Source organism: Trichomycterus rosablanca, chromosome 22 (assembly GCF_030014385.1).
Source record: "Trichomycterus rosablanca isolate fTriRos1 chromosome 22, fTriRos1.hap1, whole genome shotgun sequence".
Taxonomy (NCBI): domain Eukaryota; kingdom Metazoa; phylum Chordata; class Actinopteri; order Siluriformes; family Trichomycteridae; genus Trichomycterus; species Trichomycterus rosablanca.
This window is the reverse complement of record NC_086009.1, coordinates 2536591-2558645: the sequence shown is the minus strand read 5'-3', so window position 1 is coordinate 2558645 and position 22055 is coordinate 2536591. Positions and strand designations below refer to the sequence as shown.

Genomic DNA, 22055 nt, shown 5'->3' with positions numbered 1-22055 from the left:
TGCGTTTAACCCAGATCATCTGCTTAGTTTATTTGTAAGAAAACACTATTAATTAATTAACAGTAATTAACATGGAGTGTGCACAGATGTAGCCACAACAGAGTCCATTAGTCCATGAGGTTTGGTTTGGTTGGTTTGGTTGGGCTGGGCGACATTACCAGACTTTAATCAGTCCTTTTTTTTACTGAGCTTTAGTTTCTCCCCGTCACTACTCAGGTATAGCTAGCTCTCTCTGTCGGTCTTCCAAACAATGTCTAATCTAAATAAGAGAGAAAGAGAAAATGAGGGGGTATTTAAATCCGAATCAGAGATATGAATGTGTTTATATTTCTATCTCCATCACAAGTCTTCCATCCCTGTAGCGTCCGTTTGCTTTTTTACTCCTCCATCCTCCATCCACACCTCCATCTTACTCTCCATCCACAACGTACCGACATTTAGGTTTTATTTTCTTTTATTGATCTGAACTGTTTCAAAATGTCCTGAATAAACGATGTGATGTGGATTACGAACACCCGAAGCGTCGGGAACAGAACTGAAGCGTGAGTTAAAGACAGACGGACAGATTGTGCATGTGGGGAGGACTGAGTGTGTTGAAAGAGGAACTTGTCAACAAAAGGACGTCGAGAAATGGAGGAGAGTTTGTGGAAGGAAGAAAAGCAGGAGAGAGAGAGAAAGGAGGAAAGAAGCTGGTCGCTTCTCAGCGTAAGACTGTGTGTTCCCATGTGCGTTTTTTTGAGGGTTTATTTCTTTTTTTTGGGATGTCTGTGTGCTGTGTCTGTCTGCTTAGTTACAGAAACCCTGAACAGCCCTGAATTAATGTTTTCATTTTATTTCTCACAATCAATTTCTATCTCATTAACACCACATAACAAATGTAGTTTTTAAATTTTAAATCATTTTCCAGAGATCTTGAGCTAATGTTTAATTACTGTTTAGAGGTTTGGCACAGGGAGATTTTCTGCTAGCACCCCAGCGCTGAGATTCTAAACGCCCCGATTCGAATCGCGCCTCTGCTGCCATTCGGCTGGGCACCATCTAGTGGGCACAATTGCCAGTGCCTGCAGCAGACTAAATTGGCCACCGAGTTTGCTGTGTGGAAAAAGACCAGACTAAGTGGGTGGGGTCTTCAAAACACTGTGCAAGGACCCTGGTTAGCAGACCGTGGACTCCAGTGGCCTGAACTGGTACACTGAGCCCTGAGAGAGAGAACCACTGAACAGCTCTGGTTTTGAACTATGACGTCCAAGAAGCTAATGGCCAGGTGTCCACATACTTTTGGACACAGTGTATATTCTATGCTCATAGATTAGTGTGATTCTTTTGCTTCTTTTCCTATAAAATAATTCTAACATACCACCAGAGTGCCAGTGTGATCAGGAACACAAAACATTTAGAATCATTTTAAAGATCTTAGAAGTTTCATTATCTCAAGATCTAGATCACGTGTTATTGGTGATAATGACACAAGTGACTCAAAACTGCAAAGTAAAAATAAAGTTATAAAGAGAAAATGAAGGATAATTAAACCTCAGGATTTGGTGGTTGTTCAGGGCTTCTGTACTTCCGTGTTCCGTGTGAACCTTTCATTTCCTTTTCTTTCATTTTCTGCTCTCTTCACGTCTCTTCACGCCGTGTCTCATTCGCCGTGTTTCAAACGCACCCGCACTCGTTCTCTATTCCCTATGTCGTGGGCGGCACGAGCACTCATCCATTCAGTCCAGACCCTGAACCGAGGGCACTTCATAGGGAATACGGAGGCGTTTTGGGGCTCTTTCTGTTGGGGATGTCGAGGGCTTCGGTGCACTGAGCTTTTTTGCTTTGTCCTGGTCAGTCCTAGAGGCCCCTGGTCCTGCGAGATGAACCAATTTTACAGTCGTTGACTGCTTTTGGCCCGCTGTGGGACAATGTTGACCCCCTGTCGAGCGGATCTTGTGGCCCTCAAAGACTGGAAGTGTGTGTACACAGTGATGTAAGAGTGTGAGGTTTGAGTTTCTGCATGTGTGTAAAGCTTCTGTGAGTCTTTCTGACTTAATAAGAGCTTTTTTTTTCTTTTTTTTATGCATGTTATGGGTTATGGTGGCCTTACTTCTGAATTTGCTGTATATCGATGTTTTGATCCTTGATGTCACTTTTGAAATGTTTAAACTGATTGTGCCTATAAAAATGTCTCCTCGCTTAAACGACTGCTTTTGCATTTTGATCGCAAAATCGATTTTAAATCCAAGAACTTGGAAAAGCTTCTGATAACCACTTCACTAGTGTGTGATTTCTACAGCACTATTCAGATGGGATTCGTTTTTTATAAGGACGTGGGGCAAATTTAATACTTTCTATAGTATTTTTTTGTAAATGTGGTCACGTCTAAATCCATAATTCTTACATCTGGTCTTTGATGGACTACAGTTTAACCCATATTCAGCTCTCAGTCCAAGAAGATTGAAGAAAACACTAAGAAATATGAATTAAAGCTACTATTCCTTCAGCCTCAGATGAACATAACTGTAATATAATGTATATTGATGATCTAAACCAGGCCTGAGACTCATTAACTGTTAATTAGCAGGTTTATAAACCATAACATTAAAACCACCTCCTTGTTTCTACACTCACTGTCCATTTTATCAGCTCCACTTACCACATAGAAGCACTTTGAAGTTCTACAATTACTGACTGTAGTCCATCTGTTTCTCTAAATACTTTGTTAGCCCCCTTTCATGCTGTTCTTCAATGGTCAGGACCCCCACAGGACCACCACAGAGCAGGTATTATTAAGGTGGTGGATGATTCTCAGCACTGCAGTGACACTGACATGGTGGTGGTGTGTTAGTGTGTGTTGTGCTGGTACGAGTGGATCAGACACAGCAGCGCTGCTGGAGTTTTTAAATACCGTGTCCACTCACTGTCCACTCTATTAGACACTCCTACCTAGTTGGTTCACCTTGTAGATGTAAAGTCAGAGACGATCGCTCATCTATTGCTGCTGTTTGAGTCAGTCATGTTCTACACCTTAATCAGTGCTCACAGGACGCTGCCCACGGGGCTCTGTTGGCTGGAAATTTTTGGTTGGTGGACTATTCTCAGTCCAGCAGTGACAGTGAGGTGTTTCAAAACTCCAGCAGTGCTGCTGTGTCTGATCCACTCATACCAGCACAACACACACTAACACACCACCACCACCATGTCAGTGTCACTGCAGTGCTGAGAATCATCCACCACCTAAATAATACCTGCTCTGTGGTGGTCCTGTGGGGGTCCTGACCATTGAAGAACAGGGTGAAAGGGGGCTAACAAGGCATGCAGAGAAACAGAGGGACTACAGTCAGTAATTGTAGAACTACAAGTGCTCCTATATGGTAAGTGGAGCTGTGTAGAAACAAGGAGGTGGTTTTAATGTTATGGCTGATCAGTGTACAGTGATAATGCCTTTACTCCCATTGTTTTTACCTTTTTTGGGGGGTCCAACATTTCATTAGGTCTGTCAGACAGTCCTAATCCCACCATAATTTGAGACATTGTTCAGATTCTCTGATCTACAGAGGTTGTTTATCCCATCTGAATAGATCAATAAGCTCAGAATTATCATGCTGTTGCTTATCAAGCGAATGTAGAGGAAACATATCCACTCCATATAGGATTTAAGTCGGGTTTTTGTTCTCTTTCTCTTCCCTCTGTTCTTCTACTCTCTCGTTCTCCTATAGTGCTGAGTTTCTGAACCGACCCCGTCCTCTGGAAAGACCTGAGACCTCGGCATGACAATATTCCACCTCCAGAATCACAGCGAGAGGAAACGATCAGAGAGGGTCGATCAGAGAAAATGCCCATTCGAACCGAAGAAAGCGGAATCCGTCGTCACGTAGACGGAACCCACGAGCGGACGAACCAAACCCAGGCACATCGCACCACACGGACGGGGAACGTCTCACTTCCTTTCGGTCCGGACCGTCGTTAATCCGTTAATCTTCTGCGCTTACATATCAGCACATCGTGACTCTTCATCTCAGCAAATAAGTAACAGAATGACATGTTTTGATTTGCATTTAGTGCTATTTATTCTTTTTTTCCATGTTTGCGTGTGAAAACTACAAGTGGAAGCTTTTAGGATTTTAACAAAACAAAAAAAGAAAAGAAAACAGGGATCGCTTCCACTTTGTGCTCTTCGCTGTTTTAAGGGCAAAGAATTGAACGATTGAACGTCTGAAAGATTCCCATGCTTGACTCGACTATGCAATTCAACCCCACGCTCTTTAAAAGAAAAGCCAAATTGGTAGACAACAGTCAACTTCATGCTCTTTCGGACGGAGAGAGGTCTCATCCTGAACATCTCAGATACTGAACATCGGTACAGAACCGTCAACAGAACCTTCCGGGACCCACAGACTCTCTGATTATAACCTAAACGAACAAACATAAGCACCTCTTTCGGTCCTACTTTTCGTTCTTCCTCTCTTCCCAACATCTCAGCGTTTCTCCTCCTCTGTAGTTGAACTGCATGGCATGAAAGTGAAAAAAATCAAGACTATAAATAAAACCTGCAAGAATTAAACTAGAGAACACGTAACGGGGCGGAGAAACCGACGAGACGCCGAACACACGAGGATGTTCCTCCGGGAGGGGGGGGGGAGAGGAACCACCTGGACAGGACGGATCCGAAACCCGCTGAAGGACAGAGCTGGGGTTTGGGAACGCTGGCTGAACTCTGAACTTTAGTCTTAAAGAAAAAAAAACGTAGTAAAAAAAAATAACGAATGCAAACTGAAAATGCATTTTCTGACTTTGTCTACCAGCATGACTAAACTGCATGACTCTGCTTCTGTAAGCCCTGATTAACCCCCCTCACCCAACCTTCCACTCACACATACACTCACACACACACGTAAAGAGGGCTTGGAATTACAAAAAAAGAGCAAAATCATGCCAGGTTTATGTATATGCAACTAAATTAAGAAAATAATACTGAGAAATGATCTAGATTGTTCTGAATACAGAATATACATGCATAAAACATATAAATCAATCTGCAGCTACAGAGTGACCTTTATGTACTTTATACTATATATAGATATTAGTTACCCCATCCAAATGGAACCGATCTGTGAAATGAACCCCACATATGACATCTTTTTAACCTCTGTTCATCCGCATCTTCTCTTTCCTTCTACCGTTCTGCCCTCAGTTACTTCAGCTGCTGTTTGTTCAGTCATTTTCTACATTTATTTATTCGCTGGGCTCGTCAGGTTAAGTTAATCGGACGTCTAGGAGAGCACACTGACAGCAGCGCGTTCGCTCGCTTTCTTTACGGCACGGTCTGTTCTCTTTTTATAAGTTTTTAATTCAGCACTACAGTGAAACGATCGGTAGCATTTTTTGACCTGGTAGAGCAATACACACCTTATTTTTTTACTACGAAAACGCTTTGTAGCCCTCAAATATGCCTGCTCGCACAGTCTCATGTAAATGTTATTTATTTATTATTGATTTATTTATTTATTTATTGGTTTGGTCACTTGTTGAGGGACGTACTTCAGTGCAGTCGACATGCAGTTACAGCCATAAAGTCCACGATGGATCGAGTTGATAAAAAAAAAAAAAGGTGCTTTTTAAGTCTTCCGTAGCAACTCTTACAATTTAAGGAAACAGAAAGAGTCACATATGAATGGATTGTGTCAAAAAGGTCCAGACAAGCCAGGCACGACAGAGTTTTATGTTTCTTTAACTCCTATAGAGCTTAAAAGTGAGGTTCTGGAATGACATTTTTAGCGATAACGTATGAACCTGACGAGGCAAATGAATCTCATAGATCGTTACACTATCAGCATCACAGGAACGTTGAACTGAACAGCGACCGTCCACTTTTTAAATAGCTTTGCTTTCCTAACTCTAGTTTGTACCCAGGAGTGTAAGAACTTTAAGAAATGCGCCCCTGTTTGAATATGTATGATGTGTTGCTAGTGTTTTGGGGGTGATTTATGATCTTTTACACACAATTATATATAAAATCGTTTCATAAAGGTGAAAGTTCATAAGTGATTTAGTCACAAATGTAATGAAATCAGATTTCAGATTGGTCATTATTTTTACTATTTCACTTTACATAGTTTATTTTTTATATTACTTACTGTGTTCTGTTGACAGTGAGGTTAAACCCATCACCTATGTCGAGTTTTCAGCACCCTTGTAGGTACTCTTGCCGTTTTGTTGTTGTTGTTTTTCTAAAACAACAGTAATAACATTCTGATTTAGAGATTGTTGGCTAATTGGTTTGCTTCGTTGCTTCAAATTCTCTCTCGTCTCTTAATAAATAAATAAATAAATAAATAAATAGCAAATCTGCTGTACTTAGGAAACCACAGCTGATAAAAAAGTGGGCGCTCAATGGTTTTTAATTTTCGACTTGGCTTCTCATCCCTGCTGATGTGAACGCAGAGCTAAAACTAAAGTAATCGATTCAATATCTGCACATTTAACAGAAGCCACTTGGGTATGTTCTATATCACGTAGCGTACCACCTGACTGAGCAGGCAAACCGATGCACCTATGCAAGGTATTTAAATGAAATGACACAGTAAATTAGGTGGTGTCCTGTCAATAAGCTGATCGTTCTGTTTGTGCCATACAGTAGGTAGAGTATGATGGGTAAATGCATTTTCATCATGCCCATGCTTAAGATCTCACTTTTATTTGTCCCTGCCTGCTTGCAGTAGGGATTAAAATGTACGCAGCTTTATGACTGATCTGATCTCCTGCGTGCTTCTTCTGGTTGTCGGACGTAGTGGCTGTACGATCATCGGTCCGTCCGTTCATCGATTTCAGGGCACTTTTGGTGGCTTCTGATGTGAATGCAGGGTTTAAGTGTAGCAGTGATATACCTTTGACAATTACAGTCGGTTGCACATTAAAGCTGCAGTATGTAACATTTGTGTTCCAAATCTAAAAGTAGAACCATCAGATCTGTAGATTATAACTGCGTTATGGGGGGTCTTGTGTTGAGACACCTTAGAAAGTCAGGGCTGTATTTAAAGTCAGGGCTGTTGGGGCAGTTTTCAGCTGTCAACGTCTTATTTTCAATACTATTTGTTATTATAAGGGTCTCCAAATGTTGACTTGCCAGAAAGGTCCATACTGCAGCTTTAACCCGAGCCACATGTATTGTTTACGTGGCACAGAGCAGGAATGCATGCATATCTAACTGAATTAGATTGAACTTCATCTTCTGCACGACACTCATCTGTTTAAAACTGACTACCTATGCAGAGCCACTGAAAGTTACATTAGCTTCCAGTTTAATGTTGGTGAAATACATTGTGGGGCAGGTGAAAAGCAACACCAAGCAGAGCCAGGCTGATATTTTACCACTTATTTGTCATTCGTCCACTTTAATCGCTTCCAGCCCTCGGGCCTGTTACCAGCCTCTGATTTGATATTATTAGGGATCCGAGCGGGGCCGGATTAAGCTGGTGTTGTTCATTTTAGGTGGTTTCAAATGCTGAATCTTTTTTGGAAGCATTAGACAATTAGACATTTCCCCGTGGCCCTTTCAGGAGGCGTCACTCTCAGTTCCAGTCCTCGTAGCCCGTTGGATCGGCAGAGTTCATTGCACGGAGTAGAAAGTCGTGGAATCTGTAATGAATCAGCAATAATTTGATTTGTGCTGCTCTCATAACTCACTAATGCGTTTTAACACACAGTGGGGCGTAAATAAGACTCATCCGGCGTATCTCGTGACACTTTGTGAGTAAGTGTACGTATGTGTATGGGAATATCTGACTGGCTTTGGGGGTTTGATTACATTTCATGAAGGTACAGAGCGAGATACGATTATCAGCTCCGTACATACACGTCCCACGTCCTCAGAAGCGAAACCTTTTAACATATCAGAGAGGACCGGGGTCAGCGAGTCCTTCTCTCTTTCCTGTATGCATTCCTTCTCGTCCCTTCCTCCTCTGCTCCCCGTCCTCCTCTATTTTTCAGAAAGAAGCTCTTTTGCATCCCTCGTTCTTGTGTTTTTCTATCAGGTTGTTTGAAATCGAATTATACTGCATGCATGGGTTTAAAAAAAAAAAAAGACTTAAAGTATTGGCGAATGGTCGGAATCCGGTAACTGTCTCTCTCTCTTGAGCTCTCTGTGTCTGTCTCGGTTCGATCGGAAAGGAAGTGACGGTCTTCACATATTATGTTTTTGGACTCTTGGCGAGTGCTAGTGCAATTTAAAACTGCGTTGTCTTTGGGAAGTGTGTTGGACACCCATAGCTGCTACTTAAATTCATTGATTATTTATATTTTTATATAGTAGATATATCTATACCTCAAATATTTACAAAGAATATATAAGCTACAGCTCTTTGAGGGTTTTTTTAAACACTTTTCTGTTATCTTTGGTGCATTTAAATCATACGACTCTTCCATTCACCTATTTACCTTTTTAAGTTCTTTACTCTTTAGTAAGAAATGCAGGGCGAGACAGAGAGAGCGAGACCAGAGAGAAACCGTTACCGAAGCCGTGGATGGTTTATGCTATTTAGACCAATGCTGGAAACAGTTTTAATGTCATAGCTTAAAAAAAGGAGAAAAAAAACTTACACACAACAGAACTGTATAAAATATATTTCAATGGAATGTTTATTATTTACCTTTTATATTTTTTAAACATGTAAAAAAATGAATAAAGTGTAATAATTTAACAGAGTTTGAGAAAAATACAGAGACTTAAAAACATTATCCTACTGACGGGTTTGAAGTTGAATGCTAACCTACCTGATAAAGTCTTCTTCACTACAAATAGGAAAAAAATACACATGAAATGGTCTAAAATACATGAAAAAGATAAAAACTTACATTTGAAAAGAAAACCCTATGAAAACCACTAAAAAATAATAAAAGCTCTTGCTAAAATTTTCAAAACGCGTCTTGTTTTCTTTTCTTTATGTCGCTTTCATACAGTCTAGCTCAGATTTAAACCGGTCGGCTGGGCGCCATCTAACGGGCATAATTGGCAGTGCCTGCAGCAGACACGTCTCTGCTAGGGCGGGATGACCGGACTATGTGGGTGGGGTCTTCAAAGCTGTGTAAGGACCCTGATTAACAGATAGAGAGGCGCCTGTGCAGAATGGGTGAAAAAGGGTTCTGCTAAAGGCTTGCAGGAAGTGTGAGCAGCATGATACCCACCTCAACTGCAATCAGGGATCCACCAGCAGCAGAAGACAAATTGACTACGATAAATTGGGAGAAAATGCATAAAAATATTTTTTTTTTAAACATTTATTAAAACCAGATCAGTTCAGGTGTTTCAGAGTTTAATATCAAGTGATGCTTTTCATTAGCTTTGCTTCAACAGTGTGGATGAGGTCCATTTCTGTTCCAGCATGACTGTGGACAGAGGAACTCCAGTGACCAGCACAAGAACCTTGACCTCAACCCTACTGAACACCACTGGGATACACTGGAACCTGGGGTCTGTCTGAAAACCTAGTGAGCTGCCTTGCTGCCTACTGCCTACCTGATCAGCTGCCTCAGTAGAGAGGATTCTAATAAGACATGGACTCATAATTCAGATTATTTAGATGCTCTACTTTACGTCACTGCAGTTTTGGCTTACTAAGCTAACACAGTTAGCCTCAGGGCATTCAAACCAATTATGTGAGGCAGCACAACGTCTCCCTCCGTGTACCAAAAATGGTTAAACTGTCTCTGACGAGCCTGAATTTACAAATAAATGACACTTGTATAATGACACCTTTATACAAAATATTTACATTTGAAAAGAACTTGGTTGTTCCGAGTTATATCTGTCGGACGCTCCCTCGTTATTCAGTCAGATTATCATTCAGAATTAAGGTGCCTCAGTAGGAGCATTTTAAGGAATCTAAGAATTTAGACATGCCCTCTTCTCGGGAGGGTAGGATGATGTAAAATGCGTCTGTGTAGAGAGATCACCATGTTTCCAACATCAGTGTCTGACCTCACAAATGTATTTTTGGTTCCTGTGGTGGTTCTTGTGTGGTTCTGTGGCTGGTGGTTGATTCATCACCTTACCAACACTTTTAACGTGCTGTTATTTACTTAATAATTTTAACAGTTTATTTCTTTAATAATCGCTTTATCTTGGTCAGGATTGTGGTAAAGACTGAAACCCTGAATGCGAGGTGGGAAACACTCGAGCTGTGAGACACACCCCGGAGTTAAACTGCCATTGAACGGGCTATTCTTAGTCGTGAGCATTCACACAACGGCGAGCTGAAGTTTTTTTGCTACGCTTCTAGTTGATATGCTGCTGTTTCCTCAGTTCCACATCGAGCGAGGTGTGACCAACAAATACACCCTCTTATACATCCAGTCAGCTTCCTGACAGAGTGAAACAGGAACGAGCTTTTCTTATAAAACCTAAATCCAGTGTAGTATGTGTTGTCATGGTATACAACCATATGTGGATGCCTGTCTTCCAAACCATTTCAAAACCATGATAATTTCATTGAAACTGGCTTCTTATTTGCTTCTGTGAAAGCTTTTAGGTTAAGAATGTCTTTCCACAAGGTTTTAAAGTGTATCTGTGGGACACTTGTACCTTTTCAATCAGATGAGGATTTGTGAGGTGTGTCACATACTGTAAAAACATTACAGATTATACATCAATGGCTTAAACCTGAGGCGCCCAGGGGGCGCAGCGGGATATTCTGTTAGCACACCAGCGCAGAGATTCTGACTTATTACTTATTACCTTTGGTGATTAAACTGGTTACAAAATTTAATTAGCAGTAAATTTTAATAAACATTTAGTTGTTGAATCTAATTGTGCAAACTATGTTGTTTCTCCACAAGTTACCTCGTCTGTAATGTTGTGTTTAATGTTTGTTTATTAGTATTTTAACATCATGTTTTACACTTTGGTTACATTCATGACAGTACAGGTAGTTACTCATTACACAAGATTCATCAGTTTACAAGGTTATATAGAACACAGTCATGAACAATTTGAGTGTCTCCAGTTCACCTCACTTGCACGTCTTTGGACTGTGGGAGGAAACCGGAGCACCAAGGGTAAACCCATGCAGACATGGGGAGAACATGCAAACTCCACACAGAAAGGACCCGGACCGCCCCACACTATTCAGTGTACAAAAGACATTATGCTTTAAAATTTTGTGTAAAGCTGAAAGTAATTTTTGAGCTATTTTCTAGCCCTAATAACAGTTAAAATTATGTCCAAACTACTGCACATGCCACGTTTTTCTGTTCTGTGATTTAAGGTTATTAAATATTAAGTAGCTTGTGCATTAACTTTAGCGAAAAAGGAAAGTTTGCTGCTGAGGTTGTGTTAATCTTTAATAGAATCTGTAATGTGGCTCAGAGTGCATACAGCTGTACGTATGCAAATAAACCTTACAAAATAAGGAACAAGTCAGTTCACACACTGCAGCCCAGAGAAGATTTTTTTGGGCAAACTGTAGGACGGATCTCTTTCAAGCACTGCTGAAAAATATTAAGCACAGAACAATTTAACCACAGACGACTGCAGTATTAGGAAGGATATGACCTTTCTACGAGGACACGTACTGTTCTGTTGTTTTGCTGTTTGTACACACCTCGCCCTGTGCTGGCTGTCTGAGAAATGTTACATCTCTGGAGATTACTCTGATGAGAACTCAGTACATCAGTGTCCAAAAAGTGACCTAACAGGAATCTGTGAAGGCGTCTCTAATGTGGAACTGGATCTTACCGGGATTCCATCTGACCTCGAGGTCCTCTGTTTAACCCTGGTGGAGGGTACACGAGTGAATCCGAATTCTCTCGCCAGGTTTCACAAGCTCAGAAGCTTAACCATCACTGGAGCCAAAACCACCATCTCTCCTGGAGCTTTCAAGAACCTTTCAGCTTTACAGACTCTGAAAATTTGGTGTTCAGTGCCTGATAATTTCTCTCTGTCCTCTGAGGTGTTTGCCGACGTTCGAAATATAACGACTGTTGTTTTCGGTTACTGCAGTCTGTCAGGAGTGTCCGTCGATGTCTTTAAGGATGTCGGTAGGTTGGACGTGATTCACATCTATGGAGGTTTTCATAACTTCTCTGACTTATTGTGCAGATTAGCGTTTGTGTCGTCGCTGAAAGAGTTACACGTAGAAGCGAACACATTAACTGTTTTAAAGCAGCCAAACTGCACTTTTTCCAACGGAACGTCTTTCGAATTGAAGGAATTTCGTGCATTTGAGAGGGTGACTATCTTATTCAGCAAGCTAAAGGTACTTGATAAAACAGTGTTGAAATACTTTCCAAAATTTTCATACCTAGAAACAGACTTTGAGGCCTTAAAATATATAAGCTCTGAAATCAAAAGCCTTCATGATTTATCAGTGGTGTATTTTACCCAGAATTTAAAAAGCTTAGAAGCCATTTGTGAAACTGCACACAAGCTCTCAGTAGCTGACTTAAGTGTACAATTCTTACATGTGACCGATGACTTTGAGTTCAATTTGGATAAATGCGAGACTCTTAAAGGTTTAGCACTTATACCTTCTAATCCTCTGACTAAATCAATTAATTTAACATTCATCGACATGCTGAGGAACCTCACCTCATTAAGACTCGTATGGCCGTTGACTCCAGAAAGTACAGAAGGAAGTGGAGTTTTGGGACTGTGTAAAACTCAAAGTTATTCTGTCTCAAAAATAAAAATGCTGTATCTTCATACAAGCAACTTCAAAAATCTCAGCTACAGACAGTTTAGCTGCTTTCAAGATCTGGATGTATTATACGTGGTAAACAGTGGCATTGAACATATTGAAGACTTTACATTTAATAAGACAGTTTTACTTGAATACTTGGACCTCAGTCACAACAAAATAACTAAACAGAATTGAGCTTTTTCGGTTTACGTAATCTTAAAACTCTTCTGCTGGATGAAAATATGTTGATCACTGTTGAGCCTTCGACTTTTATTCATTTAACATCTTTAGACTTTTTAAGTTTGGGAGTCTTTCAGTTTCCCACTTCTGAACCTTTTGAGATCCAGATTAACCTCAGTGTCCCTGAAAATCTGACTAATCTGTACATCAGCTCTGGGATGCGACCAATGACCCTCCATTTAGACAACAGTAGGAAAACTAATTCAACCCTTAAGGAACTTCATGTTTGTGGTCAGTCTGTCACTTTTTTGGATTGTGAGAATTTACTTTTTGAGTCTCTCGTCCAGTTAATGGCAGAGACTGAGCAGTTACTTTGTGGACAAACTTTTCCTGCTCGCTTCCTCAAGTCTCTGACACACCTGAGGATTAAAGCAAGACACAAAACAGCACAAATGGACCTGACAGATTTGAATCAGCTTGTTCAGCTGAAGAGTTTGTTCCTATATAACATTGATTTGTCCAGTCAGCCTGGACGTGGTGTGATTTTCCACAACCTGTCTAGTCTAGAGTACCTGGATTTAAAACTTTGCTGGATTAATTCATTGGAGAAAGACTTAACTAAAGACCTGAAGTCACTGAAGGTTCTGGTGCTTTACATTGATGGTGTGTTCAGTATGATGGAGAGCTTTGTGGAACCTTTGAAAAACCTGAAATATCTCATCATGCAGATTCCACTCCTACAGTGTAGCTGTGATAATGCCTGGTTTACCAAATGGTCCAAATATCAACAAAATATTCAAGTGCACTTTTTAGGGTAACTCACTGGAACAGATACCGTGTAAAGGTACAGAAGGAACTAAACGTTTCTACAAGTATGCTCACGACAACTGTTTTATTGACATTGAGTTTCTGCTTTTTGCCTCCACTTCTTTGGGACTGGTCTTCTTCATGCTGGTGGTTCTGCTCCATCAACTGGCCGGAGACTACCTGCTGGCTTTCTACCACATAGCTCGAGGCTGGATCGAGGAGGCCATGATGGCATCCAGAAAGGGGCAATATTTATATGATGTATTCGTTTCCTACTGTGGGAAGGATGAGCAGTGGGTGATGGAGGAGCTGCTGCCCAACCTGGAGAAACGAGGGCCTCCTTTCCTCCGGATCTGCCTGCACAGCAGGGACTTCCAGCTAGGGAAGGACATTGTGGAGAACATGGCCTGGTCAGCCACAATTACCTACGGAGTAACTGGTGCTCTCTGGAGATGCGTTTGGCCACTTACAGGTTGCTGGTTGAACACAAAGACGTCCTCGTCCTGATTTTCCTGGAAAAGATTCCTAATCAGCTGTTAAATGCACATCACAGACTGGCCCGTCTGGTGAAAACACGGACCTACATAAACTGGCCACAAGACCCAGAGCTGCACAATGCATTCTGGGATAGACTTTGGGCAAAGCTTATACCGGCAAACGCAACATAGAATTAAAGTAGAAATACACTGTGTGACCAAAAACATGTGGACACCTGACTTTTTGGACTTTTTGGACATCTTATTCCAAAACCGTGGCTATGCATTGTTCCAGCTCAGTGGTTAAGGTGACAGACTAATGATCAAGCCCCACCACCGCCAACTTGCTACTGTTGGGCCCCTGAGCAAGGCCCTCAAACTTAATTTGCTTGCATTGTGTTTAGTTACAATTGTGAATAAAAGCATCTGCTGTCTTGTATACATGTATGATGTCAAGGAATCTCGGTTTCAGACTTTGAAAAGAGACACGACAACAGAAGAAGCTGCTTTTGTAAATCATTCAAGTTTACTTGAGCTAATCTGTATTTCTGTATGTTTGAATGAATGAAGTAAAGAATTAAGTCAAGTGCACAAGAGCTTGTACTGCAAATTTAATGGATATTAAAGTGACACCGCTGTGTGAATGAGGTAGACGATAGAAGTTTCACATTCTTGATACATTAGTAAGAGAATTTAGTAAAGCATCAGCAGTAGAAGAATGTCATGTATACATATACACGTGTACAGTACAATGAAATTCATATTCCGTATATCCCAGGTATTGTTTAGAAGCTGGGGTCAGAGCTGGGGTCAGCCAATGTATGGCGCCCCCTGGAGCTGAGAGGGTTAAGAGTGGCTGCATAGAACAGTCTGGATTTTCGATTGATAGCCCAAAGCTCTACCCACTAGGCTATGCTGTCCCAACATCCCCATATGTGACCAGTATTCTTTTACAAAAGTGGTAATGATTTCTTTGTTGAATTGTACTTGTGTGATGTGATTTTGTATTGTTATTTGTTTGTATCAATATAAATGTACATTTACCTCAGCCTTTCTCAGCGGTGGTGCACTGGCGCATTAGTTCGCAGCACCGTGAGTACATATATTTTTTTTTATTTAAGAATGTTGAGAATATTTGAACTCCTACACCCAACCCACCTCTGCCTTTAAAGTACTTTACGTTCTCGTAAACATTAATATATCTGTTATTAGTTTCACACTGATTCATTTATTACAAACTCAAAGGTAAAAAATATATTCTCATTATATCAACAGCAAGAAGATACTTCCAGATATATAAGCCATTTTCTTTTTTTATATATTTTGTTTATGCATTTTCCCCCCTTTTTTCCCTTTTTTTAGCGCATCGAATTGCCCGATTGCGTCATGCTTCCTCTCCACCAATGCCGATCCCCGCTCTGATTGAAAAGAACAAAGCTAACCCACGCCCCCTCCGACATGTGGGCAGCAGCCATATGCATTTTGCCACCTACACCTTGACGAGTGCAATGCGGATCAGCACTGTGTACGGAGAGAAACACCCTGAGCAGCGCACTCTTTTCCCGTCTAACAATCAGCCAGCAGAGGTCGGAATTGCATTAGTTATGAGAAAAATACCCAATCCGGCTTAACCCCACCCCTATCTGAACAACAGGCCAATCGTTGTTCATGTGGCCGCTCAGCCCAGCCAGCAGGCAGAGCTAAGACTCGATACGATGTATTCGAGATCCCAGCTCTGGTGTCAGCGTGTGTTTTTACCGCTGCGCCTCCTGAGCAGTGTATAAGCCATTTTCAACACCAACCAAATGAAGGCAAGTTGGTAATACCTAATATATAGTTAAGCAATAGAACAAGTGTTCTATTGCTTTTATACAACAGTTTTTACAAAGTAAAGGAAGAAAATAAATCAAAGAAGCCCTGAATTTCATAATAAATATGCTTTAATATTGACAATACCTTCCGCCAAAAACTAGTTCCACAACGAATATAAAGTTTAACACTACAAAGCAGACATCCCAAGTTGCAAAAACTCATTTCAGGGAGGTAAGAACAACAAGAAGAAAAAGTCAAGAACCTCCAAAGAGAAAAAAAAGAAACAAAAAACCTCTCGCACACACCAAAGGATTATGGGTGATAACAGAACTTTTAGGAGCTGCTAACTGGGCTATTAAGCTAACTGTTCGCGTTACAAACACATTAATGTTCCCTACATAGTGCACTAGATTGTGTATCGGATAACGCATTCATGTTCACTACATAGTGCACTAGACAATATATTAGACAATTGATTTATGTTCCCTACACAGTGCACTAGATTGTATATATGATAACGGATTTAAAACGCAATCGGGAAAAAAAGTCTGTGTCGCCTGCGTGCGCGTTTGTGTGCATGAAGCTTGTCGTTAATGGCAATGCGTCAGCGGAGTAATACCATTGTGGTGTGAAAAAACCGTGCTGTTATCACGAATATCAGCACAGTTAGAACGCTTCTCAACCAATCAGATTGTAAGGTCGGAACTACCTGTTGTATAAACATATAATATTGCTTCTGCTATAGAAAAGTGCTATAGGGAACTGAATATTAAAAATATATATATGGGTCAAAGATTTAAAAAAAAAATTGACAAGTAACAAAATAATTAATTTAGAACTACAGGGTGAGTCAAAATGATGTTAACACTTGAACGGAGGAAACCATTTATTCACAAAACACTCTTCATATGTGTAAGATGATTTACAGGACTCAACCTGTTCACCATCATGTTTAACACACAAAAAGCAGCGAGCAACAGTACCATTTAATGCCTGGACACACATTTCCCGGGGAATTACGACAGAGTATTAGGGCAGTAAAAACATTTTTTTTTGTATCAATTTCGACAATAAAGTGGAAATATTATGAGAATAAAAATAACTAATAAATAAAATAAATAAATGACTAAACGCGTCAATGCAACCATTTATAGCGATGCCATACGGCTTTAGTTTATCGTACGAGTCTATAAGGCTCGGTTGAAGTACTGGCGCACGTTCTTCTAAATAAACACAGTTTATTGCAAATCCGTTTCAGCTCCTTCAGTTCCTTACGCTAATAACACGCTGGTGCTGATGTGCAGGAGATTGAGGATTTCTTTATTTGTGAAACCGATACGAAAGTAAAACTTCATGAACATCCCTCATTTTAACACAAGGAGGTCGCTATGGCCATAATATTTCGACTTTAATCTCGAAATAATTTCGGCTCTAATCTCGAAATAATTTCGGCTCTAATCTCGAAATCATTTCGGCTCTAATCTCGAAATCATTTCGGCTCTAATCTCGAAATCATTTCGGCTTTATAAGGCATTTTCGGCCTTATATTTATAGTCATTTGACAAGCAATTTAGAAAAAGTTTTGTTGTAAAGCGACCTTGAGTATGAGAAAGGCGATATATAAATCTATCATTATCATTATTATTATTATTATTATTAAATTGAGACATTTTTGTGTTTGATTTCATTAATGTAATAAAATGGTTCAAAATTAAATGTTCACATCAAAATAACTCTAATAACTCGGCACCCTGTCAATACTGTGTTATTCCTGAAAATACAGTTACTTATAGTTCTGGATAATTACATTTTTATAAAACCTGAGTATGTCCCGCTTTAATTCTGTTCCCCTCAGTGCATCTTCTTTGCTTTGTTTATAATTTCTTTGTTTTTAAGTGTCTCTCAAGTGCTTTTGTTTAGTTTCCAGACGAGGAGACCACCCAGCAGAATCCCACTCATGAAGACCACGACGAGTCCAGCCGACACAGGGATGTTGCAGATAGAGGAACTGGAAAAACTGTCCAGGGAAAACTGGGCCAGCGCTGAAATACTGCTGATCTGTTAGGATATTAAAGAAAAAAGAGTGAAGTAGGGTTATACAGTTGTCGGTAAATGTGTAAATGTGTGGTCATCCCCCACCCATTTAAATAACATTATTTTGTAATTAAAAAGATGTTAATAAAGTGTTTCTTTATATGTAATTAACTGAAAAATTGAAGTAAGAAAATGGTTAGTAACATGTCCATAATCTTAGTATTTAATGACACTTTATTTGGCAGATATTATAGCTTGTACACTTTTCCTAGCCAGCTAGGAGTCTTTTTATTTTGTTCCAGTAATTTCTCACTCACTTTCTTAACCGCTTATACAGTTAGGGTCACGGTGGGTGAGTTTTTCAAAGGGCACAAGGCACACAGTAACACTTTGTACAGGCCGCCAGTCCATCACAGGGCAGACACACATATACACACACACCCATTCACCTATAGGGCAATCCAGTGTCTCCAATTAACCTGACTGCATGTTTTTGGACTGTGGGAGGAAACAGACACAGACACGGGGAGAACGTGTAAACTCCGCACAGAAAGGACACGGACCGCCCCGACTGGGGATCGAACCCAGGACCTTGTTGCTGTGAGGCGACAGTGCTACCCACCGTGCCGCCCTTGTTCCAGTCATTTTCAAGGATTATTTCTTGTTTAACACTTTGGTTCTAGGATATTCTTGGGCCCTGCATAAACAATCTATATTAAAGTCATGTGCCACATGTGTTCCTTTCATTAAATGCATCTTTTCTATAATGTCATATTTCTTACCCATCCACCCATTTTGTGAATCCATGCCAACAGCTTGGCCCTGAAGAAATCCAGACATAAATTCACATTGTCCAGGACCAGTGTGGGCAAGTTAGATAGTAGCATCTATAGAGGAACAATAAAGAAACAAGTTATGGTGCGAGTACTTATACAGAACATATCATGAGCTGAAGTTACTCTTACCTTTACAGCCAGCCTTCCTACTGCATAAAACAAAATGAAGATTCTTCCCCAGTTTATCTGACCATCGCTGAAGACATTTTCCACCAGTAGTAAGAACGTTTTCTTATCGGCGTGAGCTGCCAAATTATGGATTAGGCTGAGTAATAGACATGAAAAATAATACAGGTATATGCTTATATTCCGTAGCCTAATTAGGTGTACAAAATCAATTCTAAACTTGATTTTAATGTTGTGGTGTAAAGCATTCTTTTTATGCATTTTACTCCCTTTTTCTCCCAATCCACTGCAGGCATCCAAGGAGGGTGTATATTCGACTGACACACACTCCCTCCGACGTGTGCGCCCCGAATGTACAGAATGCTGCAGCCATTAGCCAATTATGCCAGCCCAGCAGACCGGTAGCAGCCCAGCCAACTGGTAGCAGAGCCAAGATTCGAACCCGGGAGCTCAGGATCCTGGCGCCGGTGCACTACCGGATTATCCCACTGCGCCACCTGAGCGCCCCTGGTGTAAAGCATTCTGTGTTCTCCAGTTCCATGTTTTCATGAGTTACTTGACCAGAAGTGTGTTTAAAAGAGAAATGTTAAGACTGTCAGCAACAAACTGGCACCTACTGTCAAACTCGCTGCTGATGGTATTATGATCTGATGCTATTATAAATTTACCAGTAAACTAATAGATTTAGTACTTATGACCAGCACTGCAGCTAAGCCACCACTGCCCCATGTTCTAGATATGAAAAAAACACCAAATAAAATTTACCTATTAAAGAGTTTATCTTTATTCAGCCTGTCACCAATTATAATAATTCCCTTTGACAGCTCCTCCACCATCTTCTGACTGCTTTCATCAGTTACTGGAGTGTCAGGTAGGCTTAAAGAGGTGTCTATACTGAATGCCATTATTTGATTGTGTACCACTCTGGAAGGCATAAACACAGAGAATAGTGTTTTTAGATCATCTACTCAAGCAATAGTCTAAACTAAGACTTCAGAAGACTGCAGAAGAAAACAGGAATATTTAAATATATGTTAACAATGCAAATAGACAGACAGGGAAATTATTGACCTTCAGTAGTTTAACAAGCAAAAGAAGAGAAACTAATACAGATATAACTAAAGTAAATAAGGTGTAGCGAATGTACAACAAGCATATATACAATATACGTTATGCAAAAAAAGTATATCCAAATTGTGCATCTGGTACATTAATAATAGAAGCAGTAGTGTATCTATTCTTATAAATAATATATACAGATATATAAGTTTAAATATAAAAATAATTATATTGTTATGGGTATTTTATAGACAATATGAGCAATAATATACATTGTCTAATATACATTGTTATAATATATATAATTGTGTCAATATATATAATAAATATAATATCAGATATAGGTATGAATGAGTATAATAGTGGTAATATACAGATAACAAAAATTACCATTTTATTAGGTTTTGGGTGCAATCAAAGTAGCCCTGTTTATATGGACACTAACAGTTAAAAAACTATAGTCTATCATAATTACTAATTAGAAATTATTTATACAATGGGTGACCATGCCTCAAACTTAAATCAGTTAATTACAGCACCATTATATGTAAATGTAATTGAATCTACTGTGTGTGTATATTTACCAATCCTGGTTAATAATTACAGTTCTGTCATAAAGCACAACCTTAAAAACAACTGCATGTTAACTTTTGATTTCAAGTGTAGTAAAAGTGTAAATTTTCTCTCCCAGTTGTGCTTAGACTAAATATTCCCAGCACAACTGGGACCGAGAATATACACTTTTACTGGAATGAAAAGTCAAAAATAAGGCTTTTAAACTACTACACCGACCAGGCATGACATTATAAGCACTGACAGGTGAAGTGAATAACACTGATTATCTCTTCATCACGGCACCTGTTAGTGGGGGGGATATATTAGACAGCAAGTGAACATTTTATCCTCAAAGTTGATGTTAGAAGCAGGAAAAATGGGCGAGCGTGAGGATCTGAGTGAATTTGACGAGGGCCAGATTGTGATGGCTAGACGACTCTGTCAGAGCATCTCCAAAACTGCAGCTCTTGTGGGGTGTTCCCGGTCTGCAGTGGTCCAAGGAAGGAACAGTGGTAAACAGGCGACAGGGTCATGGGCGGCCAAGGCCAAGACCAGCTACTGTAGCTTAAATTGCTGAAGACGTTAATGCTGGTTCTGATGGAAAGGTGTCAGAATACACAGTGCAGCAAAAGGGAGACCAACACAATATTAGCAAGGTGGTCATAATGTTATGCCTAATCGGTGCTAGATAGGCTATAGAGGAGTAGAAGGATAGAGGGTGAAGATTACAACTACTCATGTGCAATATTTCGAGACACAGTTTACTAAACTACATTAATTATGTCGCTTCAAATCGTAATAAAAGGACTGACAGCTGTGGACGTGGAGCTTTTACTTTCACTTCTCATACGTCACTTTATAATGAAAAAAAACTTAAGGAAGTTAGGAAGTAAAATGTTCTTCGAAACTTTTCAAATTACAAAATAATAAAGTAATAGATCAACATTAGTGTAACCTAACTAACTCATACATCTATTAAAGCAGTAAACAAAACAAGCGAGGGATAAATAATCTTTATAAAAGTAACAAAAAAGGAAACCCTTACCTGTTCAACAAAGCCTGTCCGATCTGGTAATCTATAGAAGAGGGGGAAATTAAAAATTATTCTTATATATAAACTCTTTTACTTTCACCATCATGGACATGTTTATATACATACAGCTTACCGGTAGTTCTTTCACCGTCCATATTAAAAACCCTGCTTTTATATCCGCCGGTTTCAGAGAAAGTAGACTTAATTTAGACTAAGACTAAGAAAGTTTCTTTCTTAAAACAGAAGATGATCTGCTTATAACGAGCAAACAGACGTGAATGAGCTAATAAATCTACATCCGTCCAGAACAAGTAGTTCTATAACGACCGAGTTCTGCCTGTAGGTGGCGCTGTATCAGTGCAGTATCAGTAAACAGCTCAGGACAGAATGTGTCAGAATTATTTAGTTATTTATTAGGATTTTACCTTTGGTTACTCAAGATTCATCAAGTCACAAGTTTTAATGTCAAACACAGTCATGG

The 22055-nt window shown here is 39.9% G+C and overlaps 2 protein-coding genes and 1 pseudogene across 3 annotated transcripts in view; 2 read left to right on the top strand and 1 right to left on the bottom strand.

The window, feature by feature from the left end:
• kcnc3a (potassium voltage-gated channel, Shaw-related subfamily, member 3a) overlaps positions 1-17938 on the top strand; it is an 87623-nt gene extending 69685 nt beyond the window's left edge. The window contains exon 4 of one of the 2 annotated variants that reach the window (XM_062984848.1): positions 17852-17938. In XM_062984848.1, the coding sequence (XP_062840918.1) occupies positions 17852-17892 (41 nt within the window). In that variant the 3' untranslated portion in view covers positions 17893-17938. Of the gene's footprint in view, positions 1-3701; positions 5962-17851 lie in introns of those variants that run through there. The other variant, XM_062984849.1, reaches the window with a different exon arrangement.
• On the top strand, positions 13289-14718 carry LOC134300115 (toll-like receptor 13; annotated as a pseudogene).
• Positions 16042-21835, bottom strand: LOC134300178 (apoptosis regulator BAX-like). Its single transcript, XM_062984851.1, has 6 exons — positions 21708-21835; positions 21587-21617; positions 19693-19851; positions 18931-19066; positions 18748-18852; positions 16042-17989 (listed from the first exon to the last, which is right to left on the bottom strand). Exons 1-6 carry the CDS (start codon positions 21727-21729, stop codon positions 17834-17836), a joined length of 609 nt encoding a protein of 202 aa, XP_062840921.1. The 5' UTR covers positions 21730-21835; the 3' UTR covers positions 16042-17833.
• Between the last annotated feature and the right edge of the window lie 220 nt (positions 21836-22055).